General features: G+C 48.1%; 1 protein-coding gene across 2 annotated transcripts; it reads left to right on the forward strand.

The window, feature by feature from the left end:
• The first annotated feature begins 6,851 nt into the window (after positions 1–6,851).
• On the forward strand, positions 6,852–18,779 carry LOC130480149 (serine/threonine-protein kinase LATS1-like). 2 transcript variants are annotated; one of them, XM_056852587.1, is made up of 7 exons: positions 6,852–7,269; positions 7,624–7,774; positions 8,435–9,942; positions 13,024–13,606; positions 15,274–15,456; positions 16,277–16,383; positions 18,174–18,779. In XM_056852587.1, the coding sequence occupies exons 1-7, from the start codon at positions 6,919–6,921 to the stop codon at positions 18,678–18,680; spliced, it is 3,390 nt and encodes a 1,129-aa protein (XP_056708565.1). In that variant the 5' UTR covers positions 6,852–6,918; the 3' UTR covers positions 18,681–18,779. The 2 variants fall into 2 exon arrangements, with proteins under 2 accessions (XP_056708565.1, XP_056708566.1); XM_056852588.1 differs by having other exon boundaries at positions 8,438–9,942.
• The last annotated feature ends 25 nt before the right edge of the window (positions 18,780–18,804 follow it).

Consider the following 18,804-nt stretch of genomic DNA (forward strand, 5'->3'; position numbering starts at 1 on the left):
CATCTATTGCGTAATGCTTAATGAATGTCGACACCGATGATCAAGCGGCAGCTCTGCAGATGTCCCTCAAATCCACTGAGGAAGAAAAGGCTGCAGAGGATGCCTGGGCCCTGGTAGAGTGGGCCGTCACCTGCAGAGGACATACTTCGGAAGCAAGGTCATAAGCTCGCCTGATGGCCTGTGTCACCCACCTTGAGATAGATTGAGAAGAGGCCTCTTTGGCCCCGTAAAACAGACAAACAGATTGGAATGAAGTCTGAACTGTTGGGTGCGGTTTAAATAAATCAATAAAGCCCTCCTAACATCTAAAGTGTGAAGTGTCTCCTCCCCGACAGTAGAGGGGTGTGGGAAGAATTCAGGTAAGGTTACCTCTTGGGAGGTGTGAAAGGTGGAAACAACTTTGGGAAGGTGTTCTAAAGTAGTGCGTAGCACCACTCGATCAGCATGGATTTGAAATAACGGGGGGTCGTGACGGAGAGCTCGCATGTCGCCGACCCTCCTAGCTGAGGTGATGGCCACCAGGAAGGCCACCTTGTACGATAGGTAGTCTAAACCACACGAAGATAGGGGCTCAAAAGGTTCTTTAGTTAACTGGGAACGAACCAAAGACAGGCTCCACTGAGGAATCACCTGCTTAATGGGGAAAAACATTATTTTAACCCTTCAAGAACCGTTTACATAAGGGATGTGAAAAAAGGGTGTTGCCCTCTAGCCCTTCATAAAAGGCAGAGAGGGCTGCCAGGTGTAGTTTAACTGACGAATTGGCTAAACCACTCTCTTTTAGAAAGACTAAATAGTCGAGAATTCTTGGCAAGGGGCAAACAAAGGGATCTAATTCGGCTGCTAGTGCCCACCTAACAAACCTGTTCCATTTAAGCCTGTAGGACTTTCTGGTGGAAACCTTGCGAGACGATAGAAGGATCTCCACCACCCCCTGTGAAAAAGATGACACTACTGAATGAGCCAAGCTGTTAGGTGCAGGGAGGGAACATCGTGGTGCCTTACCTGACCTATAGAAGTCAGGTCCGGCACAGCTGGGAGGGGAATTATTCTGCCCCTGGCCAGGTTCCACAGAATCGGGAACCAGGGTCTCTGGCCAGTATGGAGCTACTAGAATGATGGACGCTCCGTCTGACACAATTTTGCTCACCATTCTGTTGAGGAGTGGAATTGGGGGGAAAGCATACATTAGGCTGCCCTGCCATCTCAGCTGAAAAGCGTCCCCTAGGGACAGAGGATCCAGAGATGCGCAAGAGCAATATCAAGGACATTGGGTGTTGAGGTCCATGGCAAAAAGGTCTAGGGTTGGCCTGCCCCACTTGTCAAATATGGGTTGTATGTAACGGGGATGCAAAGACCACTCGTGAAGGACTGACGTGTCCCTGCTGAGTGCATCTGCGATAATGTTGTCTGTGTCCGCTACGTAGATGGCAGAGATAGACACGTTGTGGGCCACCGCCCAGTTGCACAGTGCGATTGCCTCTGTGCAAAGTGCTAAGGAGCCTGTCCCGCCTTGCTTGTTCAGGTAGTACATGGCTACCTTGTTGTCCATAGCCACAAGCACGGTCTTTCCCGTCACGATACCTGCAAAAGAAATAAGTGCGTACCTTATCGCATGCAGCTCCAACATGTTAATATGCAAATTGGAATGCCACCGAGACCATCTGCCTTGGGCAGTCAGCCCTTCACAGTGGGTGCCCCAACCACTCAAGGAAGCATTAGTAAATAACTGGACGTCGAATGAAGGGGAGCCAAAAGGCATACCTAATAAAAGATTGTCAGCAACCGACCACCAGTTCAGGGATCGGGGAACATATCTAGGGATGGAAAGCCTTTTCCATTGAGGGTCCACATTGATCTTAAAATGACGAAGGAACCAGTTTTGCATTGGCCTCATGTGAAGTCTAGCCAGGGAAACTACAGCTGTGGTAGAAGCCATCAGACCTAGCAACGTTTGAATGGTCACCGCTTTCTGGAATCCGTTGCGCCCAAAGGCTGTGACCAGGCGCTTAATGGCTGAAATCAGTTCAGGAGGGGGGAAGAGCTTGCCCACCTGCGAATCTAAGATAGCGCCAATGAATTTGATGCACTGTGTAGGTGTAAGGTGGGATTTCTTATAATTCACCACCAACCCTAGAAAGGAGAGTAGATCAATGACATCAGAAACTGAATCCTCCAGACCCGACTGGGTATGGGAAACCAACAGCCAATCATCCAAATAGGGAAAGATGGTGTGACCCCTCATAGAGAGGTAACCCACCACCTCTGCCATGCATTTGGAAAAAACCCTGGGGGTGGTGGACAGGCCAAAAGGGAGGACATTAAACTGGCAATGAACTTGACCGCAGGTGAAACGAAGGTACCGCCTATAACTCTCATGAATGGCAATATAAAAGTAGGCATCCTTGAGGTCAAGGACCGCAGAGTAAACTCCTTTCGTAAGAAGTAGGCAAATATGCGAGATGGACACCATCCTAAAAGTACGAGTGTACATGCACTCATTGAGATCCTGGAGGTCTAAAATAGGACGCTTACCACTGTCCTTCTTGTCAACCAGGAAATAGCGTGAGTAGAAACCTTGGTGCAGGGTATCAACTGGTACCATGGAAATGGCTCCTTTGTGGAGCATTTCAGATACCTCTTGGAGAAGCTCAGGGGGTGTAGAGGTACGCACGGACAAAGGAGGGCCACATGGAGGCTGCAGAGAACTCCAACATATATCCTGATTTTATTATTGACAGGACCCAGCTATCATCAGTAACACACAACCATCGATGCAGAAAACCAGACAAACGGTTGAAAAAATTCGGGACTTGAACTATGGCCCCAACATGGGCGGTTAGTCATGCTGACCCCTTTTTCCCTGAAGCCCTTGGGGAAGACTGCCGGTCCCATTTCTTTCCCCTGCCCCTGGGAGGGAACTTTCTCTGCTCCTGAGACGGGTAATGCGGTTTAGGCTGTTGGTAGTTATACGAACTGGGCCCAAATCTAAACCCCTTTCTGTAGAATGTGCTCTGCTTAGGCTGGTATCTAGGCTTAGATAAGGATGTGGCAGGAGTTTGGGTGGCCCCTAAAGATTTAGCCATTGCCCTGTCTTTTTTGAATTTATGAAGGAATTCGTCCGTGGACGCATGAAACAGCGAATTCATCAAAATTCATGTCTTCCAGACGTGACTTAGTATCGTATGGAAGATTAGAAGAGCGAAGCCACGAATGGCGCCTAAGCACAATGCTGGAAGCAGTCGATTTACTGGCTGCATCAGCAGCATGGCGAGCTGCGTAGAGCTGGTGGCACCCCAGCTTATATCCCTCAGCTTGCATAGCCTTACCTATGGGTATCTTATCCTCAGGGAGGAAATCCATCAGGGGCCCCACCCTTTCCCAGAGTAACATCTGGTAACGAGCCATCAGAGCAGAGTGCGAGGCCACTCTTAGACCCAAGGAGCCTGCTGAATAAAAACGCCTCCCCAACACATCAAGTTTGCGCCCCTCTTTATCAAGAGGGGCTGCGTGGGGACCAGGTTTTCCTTTATTAGGGAGGGTCTCCGCTATCAGCGAATTGTTGGGGGGTGATATCAGAAGGAGGAATTTTCATCTTCCACTCTGTAAAGATTTTCTACCTTTCTAGGAATGGGAGGGTAGGAAGCAGGCTTTGCCCAATTTTTAAGGGCCACTTTCCTGATACCCTTAACCATTGGAACCTTGACTGGCCGAAAAGAGGAGTCTTGGAGAACATCCATGATAGGATCTGACTCTTCTTGTTCAATCGGAGCAGCTACAACACCCAATGCATTGGCCATTCTGGTCAACTGCTCGTTGTAGGAGTGAGTATCCTCAGTGGGGGAAACTGGGTAAGGGTCCCCTACAACATCATCTGGAGACGTGGTCAAAGCAGACTTGGAATCTCTTTCAGAGTCATAAGAATGGTCGTCTGAGGTGTAGTGAAGAACCTTCCTTGGGGAGGCGGCATTGCACGTCCGGCTTGAAGGCTCCCTTCGCATCGGAGTGCCTGACCTCGACGATCATTAGTTACGCGATGGCTCCCTGTGGCGGGGGTGGTATAGATGGCCCCGACGGGAGGAAATAGAATCAGACTCAGAGCAGTCGATTACAAGCACATCTCTGCTGTCCAAAACAGGTGAACGGCTACGATGAGAGAGACGGGACTGATATGAAGCAGACCTCCAGTGCCGTTGGGGAGCATGAGCCGGCTCACTCAATCTACGACGCTGAGGAGAGCACGCCGTGCTGTGCCCAGGAGACCTCACTGCGCGGTGCACGGGCGACTTGGCATTGCTGTGCTGGATCGGAGAGGAGTGGCGCCGAGTCGGTTCCAACGCACGGTGCCGATGGGACGCGTCTGCGCGGTTCCCAGGCGCCCCGGGGGGGTTGGCGTGCGGTGCCGAGGTGAGATACGGGCCTGGTGCCGGGTTGGCGTGCGGTGCCAAGGTGAGACACGGGCCTGGTGCCAAAGGGTCAGAGACTGCCACGCCGAGTCGGGCGTATCATCTCCTTGCCGGCGTCTGGGGTCCGGAGTAGAGCGGGAGACAGACCTCCGTGCCGAGCCCGGCGTGCGGCCTCTGCGCCGGTACCTAGGTGAATCCGGGACGGAATGAGAGGTGGATCTTCCGGTGCGAGAGCCCCTGGAGGCGGATCGTCCGGAACGAGAGCCCTTGGAGGCAGGTCTTCCGGTGCGAGGGCTCCGATGTTGAGAGCTCTGTTCTCGGCGCTGGAGCTCAGGGTCGCGGTCCCAATGCGGCTCGGCCCCTTGGGGAGTACTTTGCTCCCGGCGCAGGCTGCTGGCGCCAGATGATCCCCCACTCCTGGAGGATCTATGATGACGGGGTGACAGCTGTGGACCTGGAGCCCGAGAGGCGCTGCGGCGCTGGGAACCCGAGCGACCAGAGGCAACATAGCGGGAGGGGCTGCACTGCTGGGGAGCAGTGGAACCTGCCCAACGAGATGCCCTAGAAGAGGGAGTTGGGGGGGATGGCGACCTCTTTGAGTGCCCGGATAGCTGCTTAGCATGGCCGTCAGGCCTTGAAGACACCGGGGAGCGCTGGCGAGGCGATCCAGATGGACGGGACGACCTGCTAACTGCAGCCGCGGGTTGCTTGGAAGCTGAAAACCTTGTTCTACCAGCCCTTGAGATAGATCTTGGGGAAACGAGGGTGCTGGAAGTCGACGGGCGATTCCCCCCCCCACTTGATTGGGCTGTGGAAGGAATGCCGGGGCTTTGCTTGTCGTAGAGTGCCCCTTTCAGATGTCTCGCCCGATCTTTGCGGGCCCTCTTGGTTTAACGGGAGCAAGCCCAACAAGCGGAAGGAACATAAGATTCCCCCAAACAAAGAACGCACCTGTCATGGTCATCCTGCCGAGACATGTTGGTGCCACAGGCAGTGCACTTTTTGAAAGGTGCCATACTGAAATTAGACCTACCAGAGAATGCAGACAATGAAGCTTTAATAAGTCCTCTTCCCACAGCGGCGAAGTAGGAACTGAAGGGTGGCCGCTCCCTCCCCCCTCTGTCACGGGACCAAATGGCGGGAAGAGCCATTGACAGAGGGGAGGGGGGAGCGTCCCTATCTCTACACAGATAAGCTTGATAGTCAAAATTTCCGCGGCTGGCCTGCACATGCGCAAATCCCATGTGGGACTGCACAGAGGCCACGACAATGTACGGGCCACTCTGCTGCCTGGCGAAGGGTGCCTTGGGCTGCAGCACCTTTCCCCCAGGCCCCGCTCTTCAGTCGCCCCCGCCCCGTCCGGCCCCCACGGGGGCCAGGGCAGCCTACAGGCGTCGCACCTGAGCAGCCCCCCAAGGCGGGGACGCCTTCTCTCCCGCTCCGCTGCCCACCGAAGGCCACAGGAGGCAGCGCTTGCCTCTCCAGCCCGCCCGCGGACTCGAAGACCCGGGTCTGAAGGAGGAGGGCGGGCTGAAGCCTCTCGAACCGCTGCCCTTGGCTGGCCTGGCTGGTTCGGGAGCTGGACCGTGCCTGCGGGTACGTGGCGGACATGCATGGGAACAGTTACTTTAGGGCCGGGCATGGCGCAGTGCGATTTTCCCTCTCAGATCTTGTCATGTGGCAAAAACCCTTAGACAGGAACCTCAGTTTCAAAAGCAGTTGGCTGCCTGAGGTCGGGCGGTGGTGGTCAAAACGTGTCAAAGTGCTAACCTTTTCTGGACCCACATGAAAAGCAACTCCTGTCTGCTTCCCTGTCCCCAGCATAAACTGCCAGGATCTCCAGTCATACTGAATGAGCCTGCATTGTATTTTTCCTGTTTTGTCTTTATAAGCACATACGTAGCGTTACTGAGCACCAGGGAGTGTTTCAGGGACATTTTTCGCATTATGCAGAGGCAAACCTAAACTTACCATTGAGCTTCCCAAAGCCTCCTTTCTCATTTCACCATGTTCCTGGCCTCACAACTCATCTGTGAGAGCGTCACAACCCGTTTGGGGGTCTCAACCCACAGGCTTGAGAGCCTCTGCTTAAAAGACCCTACCGGGATAGCTTGTTCACAGAGTCCCAAGAGCAACACGAATCTCAGGTCTTTCCCAGCAGGAAAACAAATTCCCAGTCAGAGATGTGTTTCATAAGTCAGCATTTCTTTGCAGATCATCTCTGTGCCTCAGTGCCTCGTCCTAGGGGGAGGTTGTACGGAAAAACATGTTCAGGTCAGATTGGAAGTGAAAATCCATATAAAAGTAAAAATGCTGGATCGGTAGCATTTTCCAATCGCATAACAATGTTTTCCTCCTGTTTGTATTTAGGTTGGCTGGCCTAAATTGGAATCAGTACAACTACTAGAACCGAGGTCAACGGTGAATTTTGGAGGGTAGCTGTCTGACGTTTCTGTCCGACGGGTGTGTGGAAGGTGACTCTTTCTTAGAGGTTCTACGGTTACATGTTTTCATGAAGAGAAGCGAGAAACCAGAAGGATATAGACAAATGAGGCCTAAAACTTTTCCTGCCAGTAACTATACTGGTAGCAGCCGGCAAATGTTGCAAGAAATACGAGAGAGCCTTAGGAATTTGCCTAAGCCATCGGAGGCTGCAAAAGCAGAGCAAAGCGCGGGTAAAATATCAAGTGAAGATCCCAGACAAGGTCGAAATCCCCCGAAATTTGTCACCTACCATAAAGCTTTGCAAGAAATCCGAAATTCTCTTCTTCCCTTCGCAAATGAAGCCAGTTCTTCAGTAAGAGGACCGTCGGGAATTAATCGACAGATGCTGCAAGATCTACAGGCTGCTGGCTTTGATGAGGTAAAAAACTGAAGCGGTTCTTCATTGCATGATATGGGGAAGACCCCTTTAGTAACTGAGGAATGTCCCTTTATTCGGGTTGGACATGGTGAGTTTCTTTTTTTACTTATTGTAGGAGCTTACAAAAGCCTGACTGCTGTTCAAGTAACAATGTTGCCTTTCACGGTGCTCAGAGAGTTATATTTTAACATCGTCATAAGGAGCTTAGCAACTGATACTGGCTGAACGCTGAACAAAAGTTTGCTTGGAGATCCCTTTCCCCCATGTTTGCAATGAGAATATGATTTCATGCTCTTCTTTTGTTCTGAATTGTCACAATTTTGAAACCTTTCTTCCGCTCCCACCCCCAAATAGGACATGGTTGTACAAGCCCTAATGCACACCAAAAGCCGCAGCATAGAAGCAGCAATCGAGTTCATCAGTAAAATAAGCTACCAAGATCCTCGGCGGGAACAAATGGCAGCAGCCGCAGCTAGACCAATTAATGCAGGCTCGAAACAGCCAGGTACGCGTACTCTATTCGTAGTCTCAGCAAAGAGAACATACATTAGTCATCACTTGTAAGTGTACGTGTAAAAAGCTGGTAGGAGAAAGGAGATGTTGAGAAAACTGGAACTGTACAGTGGTATATACTGTGCATCCTTTCAGAACGTTCAAAGAACTCCTGCAACCCAATCTATAGTAAGAACTCAGTCTTGTTTTATGTGTTGAACATACACATTACTCAGAGTTCTGGATGACAGCACACCAGCACCTTTTGTTTAGTGAAAAGCTGATGGGGGGTGGTGGACTAGAGTAGATGGGAGAGGGAACAAATGCTTAATCCTTTCCCCACCTGCCATTTCTTGGAGTAAATCCTGATGGAGTTCCAAACCTCCCAGAGCGTAAAAGAGTCAAACCAGGGGGGCACAGCACGCTGTCCTCTCCTGTGCGTAGATATGTGGGTGGTCTCTCGAGAAATACAGTTCTTTCAAAGTAATGTTTTTCACTAGAACGTTAATCCATCCCATGATTTATTCTGACGTGTTTGAAGTTAGCCTTTGTTTGTATTCCACACGTGAGGGAAATTGAGTATTTAAAATGCCTGAACAGATACAACAGTGCAGGTGGCAGTTTTAAAAAACATGACATAGGAATGTGACTGTCTCCTTTTCCCCCCAAAAAGCAGGGGGTGTACAGCAACCAGTTAGCCGCAGACAGAGCTGGAAGGGTTCTAAGGAATCCTTGGTGCCCCAGAGACACGGACCTGCACCGGGAGATGGCCTGACTTTCCACTCAGAAAGTCCTATGCCTCAGGCTGAGGTAGGAAGACCCGTGTCTGGTTCTGGAATTGCAGCTTTTGCCCAGGCTCATGCTGGCAGCGGGCAAAGAGCGAATCCACCACCTCCGCCTCAAGTCAGGAGCGTTACGCCTCCTCCTCCACCCCCTAGAGGGCAGACACCACCCCCCAGAGGAACAACCCCTCCCCCTTCTTCCTGGGAAACAACTTCTCAAACCAAACGTTATTCTGGGAGCATGGAATATATGATCTCTCGCATTTCTCCAGTACCTCCAGGAGCGTGGCAGGAGGGCTATCCTCCCCCACCCGTGAACCCATCACCTATGAATCCTCCTGCCCAGGGACAAAGAGGCATTAGTTCCGTTCCTGTTGGCAGGCAGCCCATCATCATGCAGAATTCCGTTAACAGCAAACTTAGTTTTTCCTCTGGCAGGGCTGGAATACAAAACGGCAATTGTCAGACTGATTATGTTGTTCATCAAAACATTGTGCCTGGCAACTCAGCAAATCGCCAAGCACCGCCTCCTTACCCAGTATCTCCGACTAGCCGGCAAAGCCCTACAGCTTTGCAAATGCAAGCAGGAGGATCGGTGGTCCCTTCAGCCTTCCCTAATGGCAATATCCCACAGACTATGATAGTGCCAAGTAGAAACAGCCACAATATGGAGCTGTACAACATCAATATGCCTGGAATTCCGACATCTTGGCCCCAGTCCTCATCCGGCAACGGACATGAGGTCCCAGCATGGCAACCAAATATTCCAGTACGCTCAAATTCCTTCAATAATCCGCTTGGAAATAGACAGAGTCACACTACCAGTTCGCAACCTTCAGCCACCACAGTAACTGCTGTCACTCCTGCTCCTATCCAACAGCCAGTGAAAAGCATGCGTGTATTGAAACCAGAGCTGCAGACTGCCTTAGCTCCTACTCACCCTGCTTGGATGTCACAGCCGATGCAAGCAGTCCAGCCCGTCTCCTTTCCCGAGGGGCCGTGTGCCAGTCTGACTGTCGTGTCACCTGCTGCAGAGGTTCCCAATTATCAAGGTCCACCCCCACCGTACCCAAAACATTTGCTGCACCCCAGTCCGACTGTCGCTTCGTATGAATCTGTGGCAAAACCGAGCAAAGAGGATCCGCTCAGTTTACCTAAGGAAGAAGAGAGTGAAAGGAATGAGAGCAGTGAGGGGACAGACAGAGACAAGAAGCTCATCACCACCTCGCCTGTGCCCGTCAGGAAAAACAAGAGGGACGAAGAAAGGAGGGAGTCCCGCATTCAGAGTTACTCTCCTCAGGCTTTTAAATTCTTCATGGAGCAGCACGTGGAAAACATACTCAAGTCTCATCAACAGCGCCTGCATCGCAAGAAACAGCTGGAAAATGAGATGATGCGGGTAATGCCTTTAGTTATTTTTCCTGTTGTCCTTCTCGTCTGCAGAGTGTCATTCTTGCCACAGTTCTGCGAGGCATTGATTTAGCCAGGTGTAGCTTTATGCTTGAGCACATTTAGTCAGCGATCTGCCCTGTTCGTTTCCAGTTCACCACTGCCCTCGTTGCCTTAGATAATTTGATGTACACGTTTTCCATTTCTCTGGTATGGAAGATATCATGGCTTTTATCCTACCCATCCGAAGGCTTCCTCCAGCCTCCTTCTGCCAGAAGATGTCTCCTTGGGTGGGAGGAAGGTTTCCGATGTTTCTGGCAGAGTAGCAGGGTACCAGCCAAAGCATCAGCAGTAGATCTCAAGTCAAGTGTTAGAGCATCAGTGGCATTAATGGGGGATGTACGGGTGAATCAGGACAAGTGAAAAACCAGTTGCTTTTCAAAGTCATCCTCATCCTCTAATATGAACTGTTTTGTAGATGCAGATTATGAAGGAATAGTGGGACTAATAAAACTTTACACCCGCAGAATAAGAAACTAAAGGATGCTTTCTGCTGCATAAAGCTGCCTCACAGCAAAACCTCTTATGCATAAAGCATGCAGATATGTAGGTGGAGTTCACAGTCAAAAGAGAAATTGGTTACTTGGCTATATAGTTACGCGGGAAAATCTAAAGACTTCCATCCATCTGTTACCAATTAAACTAAATGTGTTTCATTTACCTTGCCTTAGTTATGCTAGGAGGCTAACATGCGTCTGCCATGTGAACGGTTGTCTGGTTCAGTAGGATAGAAAAGCTTCATCCAGGCTTTGTAGTAGTTTCTCTCTATGATCAACTGCTGTCTTACAGTGTAAATCCAGGCAATGTTTGTGCAATCTCCCTTTCAGTTGCTGTCATGTGTTAGGTGATACACAGAACCGTAAATCTTCATATTGATTTTTGTAGTGTGCTTTATTTCTTTCCCTCTTTCTCTCTCTCCTTCCAGTGTGGTCCCCCCTGGGCCTCAAGCCATGGATATGTGTTTCTTTAAACTGGCATAAGCAGTTAGTGTCAGCTTCCGGTCTAGAGCATACCTGCGGAAACAAGCTTTTGAGGGGGAAGGCGTTTTCCATTTCTGTTTCGTTAAGCCTCCCCAAATAAAGGAATAAACTGTTTGACCCTCTCTAAGTGCAAGCAGGCATCTTAAGAATTGCTCTGTGGGCTGTTTTTATTCTTGGGAGCAGTCTGAGGACATACAGTTAAACCCAAGGGAGGGATTGGGGCCAGAGAAAGGAATCCTGTCTGTGATAAGAGAATCCTGTGAGATTTGTGGAGCTGTTCTGCAACAGTTTCAGGCAAAGTTAACAGTGTCTGGGTGGAGTCAGATAAGAGCTTGAAGTCATCAAGTGTCCAGAAATGCAGCAGGGCAACGTTTCCGTTGCCCATCACAGAGAAAACGACTGGAGGAGTCTTGAGAGGCAGGAGGGAACCCATTGGAGCTTGTAGATATGTGCCCAGCCCAGGAGGTGAAGGGGAAGCATGCAGGGCTTTGCCAGGGACATTAAGCATCCCTTTCCTCAAATACCAAATACCAATGATGCTAATTTCCCCCAGGACCAGTCTCTCAGAGTCTGATCTTGGTTCTGATGTACAAACTGGTCGCTGTTTGAGGTGGAACCTGCTGCCATCTGGTACACCAAACATGGAAAGTCGGTTGGGTTTGCTGGACTGAGTACCGATAGACTTTGCTTATTTTTTGTTTATGGTGTCATGCGGTAGGGCTCTGTCAGAAAAATGCTTGGGATCTCCTCTCCTACGGATGGAGGCTCCAACACTGACCGTGAGGTATCATCCAAATCCAAACTGAGCTCCTTTGTTTTGTTACACATCAGCATATGCTGGCGAAGTCCTGGAACTGACTGATTAATTTTTCCAGCACCAAAATAGGCAAAAGTATTTCAGCTGCATGGCATGGATTTCTGGTTTGCATCGTACCTTCGCTGGACTCTTGAGTGAAGTACTTTTCAGGGCTTTTGTGACCCCCTCTGGTTGTCCTTCTCAAAAGTTCTTCCTGTGAAATTGTGTCTTTATGAAACTGTAAAGCTTGCTGATGTGTCAAGTTAGAATTCTTTCTCTTTTGAAATGTTCATGCTTAGTCTCTTTCCTTTTCACTTTCACTAACAGCTGATTTAAACTATTAAGGTGTTGGAAGCTTTCCTGACATCTGTAGCCTTCGTTACTGGCTAGGCAAGTAATATTTTGGAGACCTGGTATTATATTTAAAGAATAGCATGGACCCTTCTTGCAGGCTCTGCATGCTTACCTGCATTTCAAATTAAGCATGTTTACTTGGACGTCTTTTTGTTATCAGATTACTAATTTCACTAATCTCGCTTTCCTTTCCCTGTTTTGTAGCACTTTATGGCTTGTGCTCTGCACAAGGGTTCATTGACACATTTACACTGTTCTCTTTCCTCCCCTTTCATTCTGCATACTGAAAACGGTCCAGTTATTTAGAGCTCACATTATTTCTCTGGCTGGATATATTTTTTTAATGTCATGTCTTACGTCGTTTGAAGGTTCAGTGCAGTTCATCACAAACACACTTGCATTAAATCAGATTGCCTGATGAGCAGCCCTAGTTTCGCCGGCAATACGGGAAGTTTCCATGAAGGAAAGCCCTTATAGTCATCCTTTCCCCCAGAAGCGTGTGGCTTTGAGGGAGCAGCGGGAAGGCCTTGCCTCCAGCTTGTCTATTTTCCCCAACCCTGTCAACGGTCAGCGTAATTTTTCATCAGTCCTGAGTCTCTTGGTGCATGGCTCTTGGTGTATGATTTTGGAAGAATCGTCCCTTAACTATTACTTGGGGCTTCACATTTTATGTCTTTTTGTTGTTGTTCTGAATGGTGGTTGTTAAAAAAAATTCCTAACATGTTTCCTAACATGTTGTGTGTGTGTGTGTGGTTTTTTTTAAAAAGGTTTGGCAGCATTGTTCCTTATTTAATACTTAAGAACCAAAGTTTTTATTTGCTGATCTTTAAACATGTCTCTAGATGTTGCTTCAAACCGAAGATCTTTTGTTCACTTGTCCAATGTCCCCTTTATTGCACAGGTTGGGCTGTCCCCAGAAGCCCAGGATCAAATGAGGAAAATGCTATGCCAAAAGGAGTCCAACTACATCCGTCTGAAAAGAGCCAAGATGGACAAATCGATGTTTGTTAAGATTAAGACCCTTGGAATCGGGGCATTTGGAGAAGTGTGCTTAGCAAGGAAGGTGGATACAAACGCCTTATATGCAACAAAAACCCTTCGCAAAAAGGACGTGCTCCTTCGGAACCAGGTTGCTCACGTTAAAGCTGAACGGGATATCCTTGCGGAGGCTGACAATGAGTGGGTAGTTCGTTTATACTATTCATTCCAAGATAAGGACAATTTGTACTTCGTAATGGACTATATTCCGGGCGGAGATATGATGAGCCTGTTAATCCGAATGGGTGTTTTCCCAGAGAATATGGCCCGATTCTACATAGCAGAGCTGACTTGTGCTGTTGAAAGCGTGCATAAGATGGGCTTCATTCACAGGGACATAAAACCTGATAACATTCTGATTGATCGCGACGGCCACATCAAATTAACTGACTTTGGCCTTTGTACTGGCTTTCGATGGACACATGATTCCAAATACTACCAGAGCGGTAAGAAAAGCCTTTTGTCCCAAAACAGCCTTTTCCCAAAATCTAGTCCTTTAAAGCACGTCATTGGCTACCGTGATTTGTCCTTTAGCATTTGCTAGCAAAGTGTTTACTGGTCAAAAGTTGCCTTTTCTTGTTTGACTGAGCACCGGCACATTCTGTGACAGGGTTATCGAGGTGCTGATGCCATCTGCATAATCCGCCGTGGAACTGAACACGGTCTTTGTAATGAAGGTCCCTTTCTTAATGCGTGTTTCTAAAACCCATGATTTCCTGGCACTCCCATCTCTTGCCGTAAGTTACTGTTTCCCCTGAAAGTGGCGCTGTTGTTCCCACACTGCTCTTGACTGCTGACGTTACCTTCAAAAGGAGGGTGTTTTCTGCAGGTTTGGCTCTGCAAGATTTGTTTGAAAATAACAGGTAGAAAGATTGTTGCATTATGTACAAAAGTTTCATGAACATGGTGAAGAGGTGAGCTATAATTTTTAAAAACGTAGAAAGAAATCAACTTTGCTCCGTGGAGTGGTAGGCTAGGGGTAGGCTCCACACCAATACCTGTAAATTGCAGCTTTGCAATCAACGATCCGAAGTGACTATACCACATTGTTATATTCGCCTACGCATATATACCTGGGCTCGAGACACATTGATGGGCTGAAAGGGGGAAGAAAACGTCTCTTCAAGTTTATAAAAGCTCCCCTGGCAGACCCCTAGAGATGAGCCTGTACTAATCGTCACCCCAGTGATGGTTTAAAAAACTGGTGTTCCTTAAACATAGAAGAATCACTGACGGTGAACAATCAGGAACGCTTTTTCACTTTCCAAACCTATTGGCAGCAGTTGGTTATCTGGATCTCATGATCGCCAGGGTGGCCAAGGATGTTGTGTTGGATGTGCTCGTCATTAAAGATTCTGACAACATAATGAAAGCGGAGTGCTCGGATGGGTGAAGGTAGCCCTGGTGGTAGAAAGAAGATCGGATACTTACCGGGACTTGGGGACATCAAAGAAAGGAGGCAAAGTTGAACAAATGGGAGGTGGGCACTTGAAAAGAAGGGGGAGCAGAGGGCATGCCAGGAACTGTGCCTGTGGGGCATCATCAGAAAATAAATACGTGGGCAGGAGAAGCAAATGCATGTGGGCAATCTTGTCATTCATGGTCACCAGTGCAGACTCGAAATGGCCTCCTTGTTGCCACACTGCGCAGCAGCACAAAACTGGCCCTTTAAAAGCTTTACCAAGCGCGCCCTGGATCACGGTCAGTTCACTGCTGATTGCTCTCTTGGCAGTTGCCAAGCCAGTACTTTCGGCACAAGAACTGGAAAAATCCGTATCCTTTTCAGTCAAGACCTAGTAAATTAACATAAGGGCTTGGGGAGCAACCTAGGTAGGTATACTGAGAACTAAGTCTCATTTTATTTATTTATGTATTACTCAATAATCAGTTACTTCAGTTCTTCGGCTGAGACCTTAAGAGTAAAAAACAAGTTTTGGCCCGACTTCGAGCAAGCTCAGGCTCACGTGGGGGAGGGGAGATATTTAAGATCATCTGCAAAGCCATGCAAGGGTTTATGAACAAGTGCCATCAACATTCGTAGGGCTTTGTGGATTGTGCGGCACTTGGTCAAGATGTAAAGCTTATGAGTGGAACGTGTGCTTCTGCATTGTAGGTGACCACCCCCGTCAGGACAGCATGGATTTCAGTAATGAATGGGGAGATCCGGCAAACTGCAGGTGCGGAGACAGGCTGAAGCCGCTTGAACGTCGAGCAGCACGCCAGCACCAGCGCTGTCTGGCACACTCGCTTGTCGGGACACCCAATTACATTGCCCCCGAAGTATTGTTACGAACAGGTAACACTTTCACTTGTTCTGGTTCTCGGCTGCTAGTTTCTGAAAATAACAGGCCAAAGGAAAGCGGGAGGACAAAGGTTCTCAAATATCAAATGTCAAACCTGGGACCTTCTGCATGCCAAGCAGATGCTCTACCACTGAGCCACGGCCCCTCCCCTCACGCTAGTCAGGAAGCCTCGCTGTCAGTTAACCAGGTGCAGGAGTGTTGAAATACCCGTTTCTGTATGTGGCACAGTCATGCAAAATAGGCCATAAATGGCCAATTTATGCTGGCGTTCTAATACGAGAGGCCTTCCAACAATGCACTATATCCCAGTGGAAGGAAAATACATCTCACAGGTTTCTTATAAACTCCACAATGAGATCCTACATCCAGCTCATCAAAGAAAGTCAATAAGCTTCAGCCGGTGTACCTGTACAGCAGGCAGCACTGGATAACGTCGTATTGGCACACGGGATTGAGGTGTACTTAATGGATGTTGAAAATTTATTAATGTTGTTGCCCCTCTCGGAGGGGAGGGGGTAATCACAACTCTGGCTCTTCTGAATCTTTTATCATATGTTGAGTTACAGACATGTGAAAATGGGTATGTCTGTGCTGCGTGCAGCAGAGCTGTTGTCTGAGGGTTCATTAGTAATGGCAGTTGCCTGTTACATGGGTTAGTATTTGAAGAACAGCCCTTAAGCAGTGAATGGGCGAGAGCTGAAAACATATTATAGGCCGTGTAATTTTTAGAGGGACAAAATAGCTGGTGCATTCTCAAAGTCAAGCTAAGCTTGATATTGCTGCATCTTAACGACTGAGTGTGCTTTACTTTAGGATATACGCAGCTCTGCGACTGGTGGAGTGTTGGGGTGATTCTCTTTGAAATGTTAGTGGGACAACCTCCCTTCCTGGCTCATACACCATTGGAAACGCAGATGAAGGTAATCTGGTGTCATACCTTTCTCAGATGTGTTCCACTAGTAGTTTGAAAGATAACTGCTATAAACAGAAATATATACACCTTACAAGCATTACGCTGCATTTGAATAGAATAAACTCTGCGTTATGCTGTCTGCCACAGAGTTTATTTGCATTTCAGTTATGACCTGAAATGGGCTACTGGGTTGGAATTGTCTCTTCACCGCCATCTCCCTCATCATTTCAGATGAACTGGGAAAATGTGATTTAGATCCTGTTACTGTTAGGTGGATCTGTAATTGGTTGACAGATCGCACCCGAAGAGTGCTTGTTCCTCATCCACTTGGAGAGGAGTGACTAGTGGAGTGCCTCAGGGTCTGTCCTGGGCCCTGTGTTGTTCAATATCTTTATAACTGATTTGGATGAAGGATTAGAGGGGATGCTTATTAAATTTGCAGATGATACTAAATTGGGAGGGGTAGCAAATACAGTAGAAGACAGAGACAGGATACAGGACGATCTTGACAGGCTGGAGAATTGGGCTAAAACCAATAAAATGCATTTCAACAGAGATAAATGTAAAGTTCTGCATTTAGGTAGGAAACATCACATGCATAATTATAGGATGGGGGAGACCTGTCTGAGCAGTAGTGTGTGCAAAAAGGATCTTGGGGTTTTAGTAGACCAAACACTGAACATGAGTCAGCAGTGTGATGCGGTAGCTAAAAAGGCAAATGCGATCTAACAGAAGTTTAGTGTCCAGATCACGTGAAGTGATGGTATCGCTTTACTCTGCTCTGGTTAGACCTCACCTAGAGTATTGTGTTCAGTTTTGGGCACCATAATTTAAGAAAGATGTAGATAAGCTGGAACGTGTCCAGAGGAGGGCAACAAAGATGGTGAGGGGTCTGGAGACCAAGTCTTATGAGGAAAGGTTGAAGGAGCTGGATATGTTTAGCCTGAAAAGGAGAAGACTGAGAGGGGATATGATAACCATCTTCAAGTACTTGAAGGGCTGTCTTATAGAGGATGGTGCCGAGTTGTTTTCTGTTGCCCCAGAAGGTCAGACCAGAACCAACGGGTTAAAATTAAATCAGAAGAGTTTCCATCTAGACATTAGGAAGATTTTTCTAACAGTTAGAGCGGTTCCTCAGTGGAACAGGCTTCCTTGGGAGGTGGTAAGCTCTTCTTCCCTGGAGGTTTTTAAGAAGAGGCTAGATGGCCATCTGTCAGCAATGCTGTTTCTATGAACTTAGGCAGTTCATGAGAGGGAGGGCAACTTGGCCATCTTCTGGGCACTGGGTGTGTGTAGGGGAGATAGTTGTGAATTTCCTGCATTGTGCAGGGGGTTGGACTAGATGACCCTGGTGGTACCTTTCAACTCTATGATTCATCCCAGTTGATTTGCTGAGAGAGCCCTTGGCTAGAGGAGAACGTTCAGACAATCACAGGTGGTAGTGCAGCGATCGTTCATCTGGGGCACAGGATCAGAATCACTTGATGGTGGCACAGAATGAATGTGTTGGTCAGGGTGAGGGGGGGTCCATATGAATTAATTTGAATTGCACAGTCCCTAGAATGTTGGCTGTAAGGAGTGCCACATATTTATATAGGCGCAGAAACTCTGGGCACATGCTCTGCCAGTCTATCTGAGCAATGATGCATTCACCTTTGGCTATGTGGTGTCAGTATGTCTTGAGAAATTCATTTACCAAAGACGTTGAGCTGCTGTTTGTTCTCTTTGGACATTTTGACAGGTAAAAACTTGTCTTCTAATTTTTGTGTGTTATGTGTCTTATTTTTTTGCATAAAGGTCATCAATTGGAAAACCTCTCTGCACATCCCAGCACAAGCAAAACTAACTCCAGAAGCATCTGACCTTATTATTAAGCTTTGCCGCGGGCCAGAAGATCGCTTAGGCAAGAATGGGGCAGATGAAATAAAAGCACATCCTTTCTTTAAGTCTATTGATTTTTCGAGCGATCTGCGGCAGCAGCCCGCTTCTTACATTCCTAAGATTACTCATCCCACCGACACGTCGAATTTTGATCCAGTTGACCCAGATAAATTGTGGAGTGAGGATAAGGAAGGGAATGTAAATGACACGCTTAATGGATGGTATAAAAACGGTAAACATCCCGAACATGCTTTTTATGAATTTACATTTCGAAGATTTTTTGATGACAACGGCTACCCTTATAGCTATCCGAAGCCTATTGAATATGAATATGGGAATCCTAGCAAAGCGGAGTCTCAATCCGATGAAGATGATGAGAGGACCAGCCAAGAGATCCAAAATCGTGATCTAGTTTATATTTAGTAGAACAAGTGTAAACACAGATGAACCACAGTTTGGGATTTCTCAGACCTACATGGGGAGAAAAGCTGAGATGTGATCGGCAAGCTGGGTTTTACGGACATGGGGAGAGGGGAGAGGAATATCA

The sequence above is a fragment of the Euleptes europaea genome, chromosome 7 (genome assembly GCF_029931775.1).
Source record: "Euleptes europaea isolate rEulEur1 chromosome 7, rEulEur1.hap1, whole genome shotgun sequence".
Taxonomy (NCBI): Eukaryota; Metazoa; Chordata; class Lepidosauria; order Squamata; family Sphaerodactylidae; genus Euleptes; species Euleptes europaea.

Bases quoted from the DNA above. Each gene is read 5' to 3' on its own strand.
- LOC130480149 (XM_056852587.1), top strand. From the start codon at position 6,919: ATGAAGAGAAGCGAGAAACCAGAAGGATATAGACAAATGAGGCCTAAA. The intron at 15,457-16,276 runs GTAACACTTTCA...GCTTTACTTTAG, and splicing joins CGAAGTATTGTTACGAACAG to GATATACGCAGCTCTGCGAC. The intron at 16,384-18,173 runs GTAATCTGGTGT...TTTTGCATAAAG, and splicing joins CATTGGAAACGCAGATGAAG to GTCATCAATTGGAAAACCTC.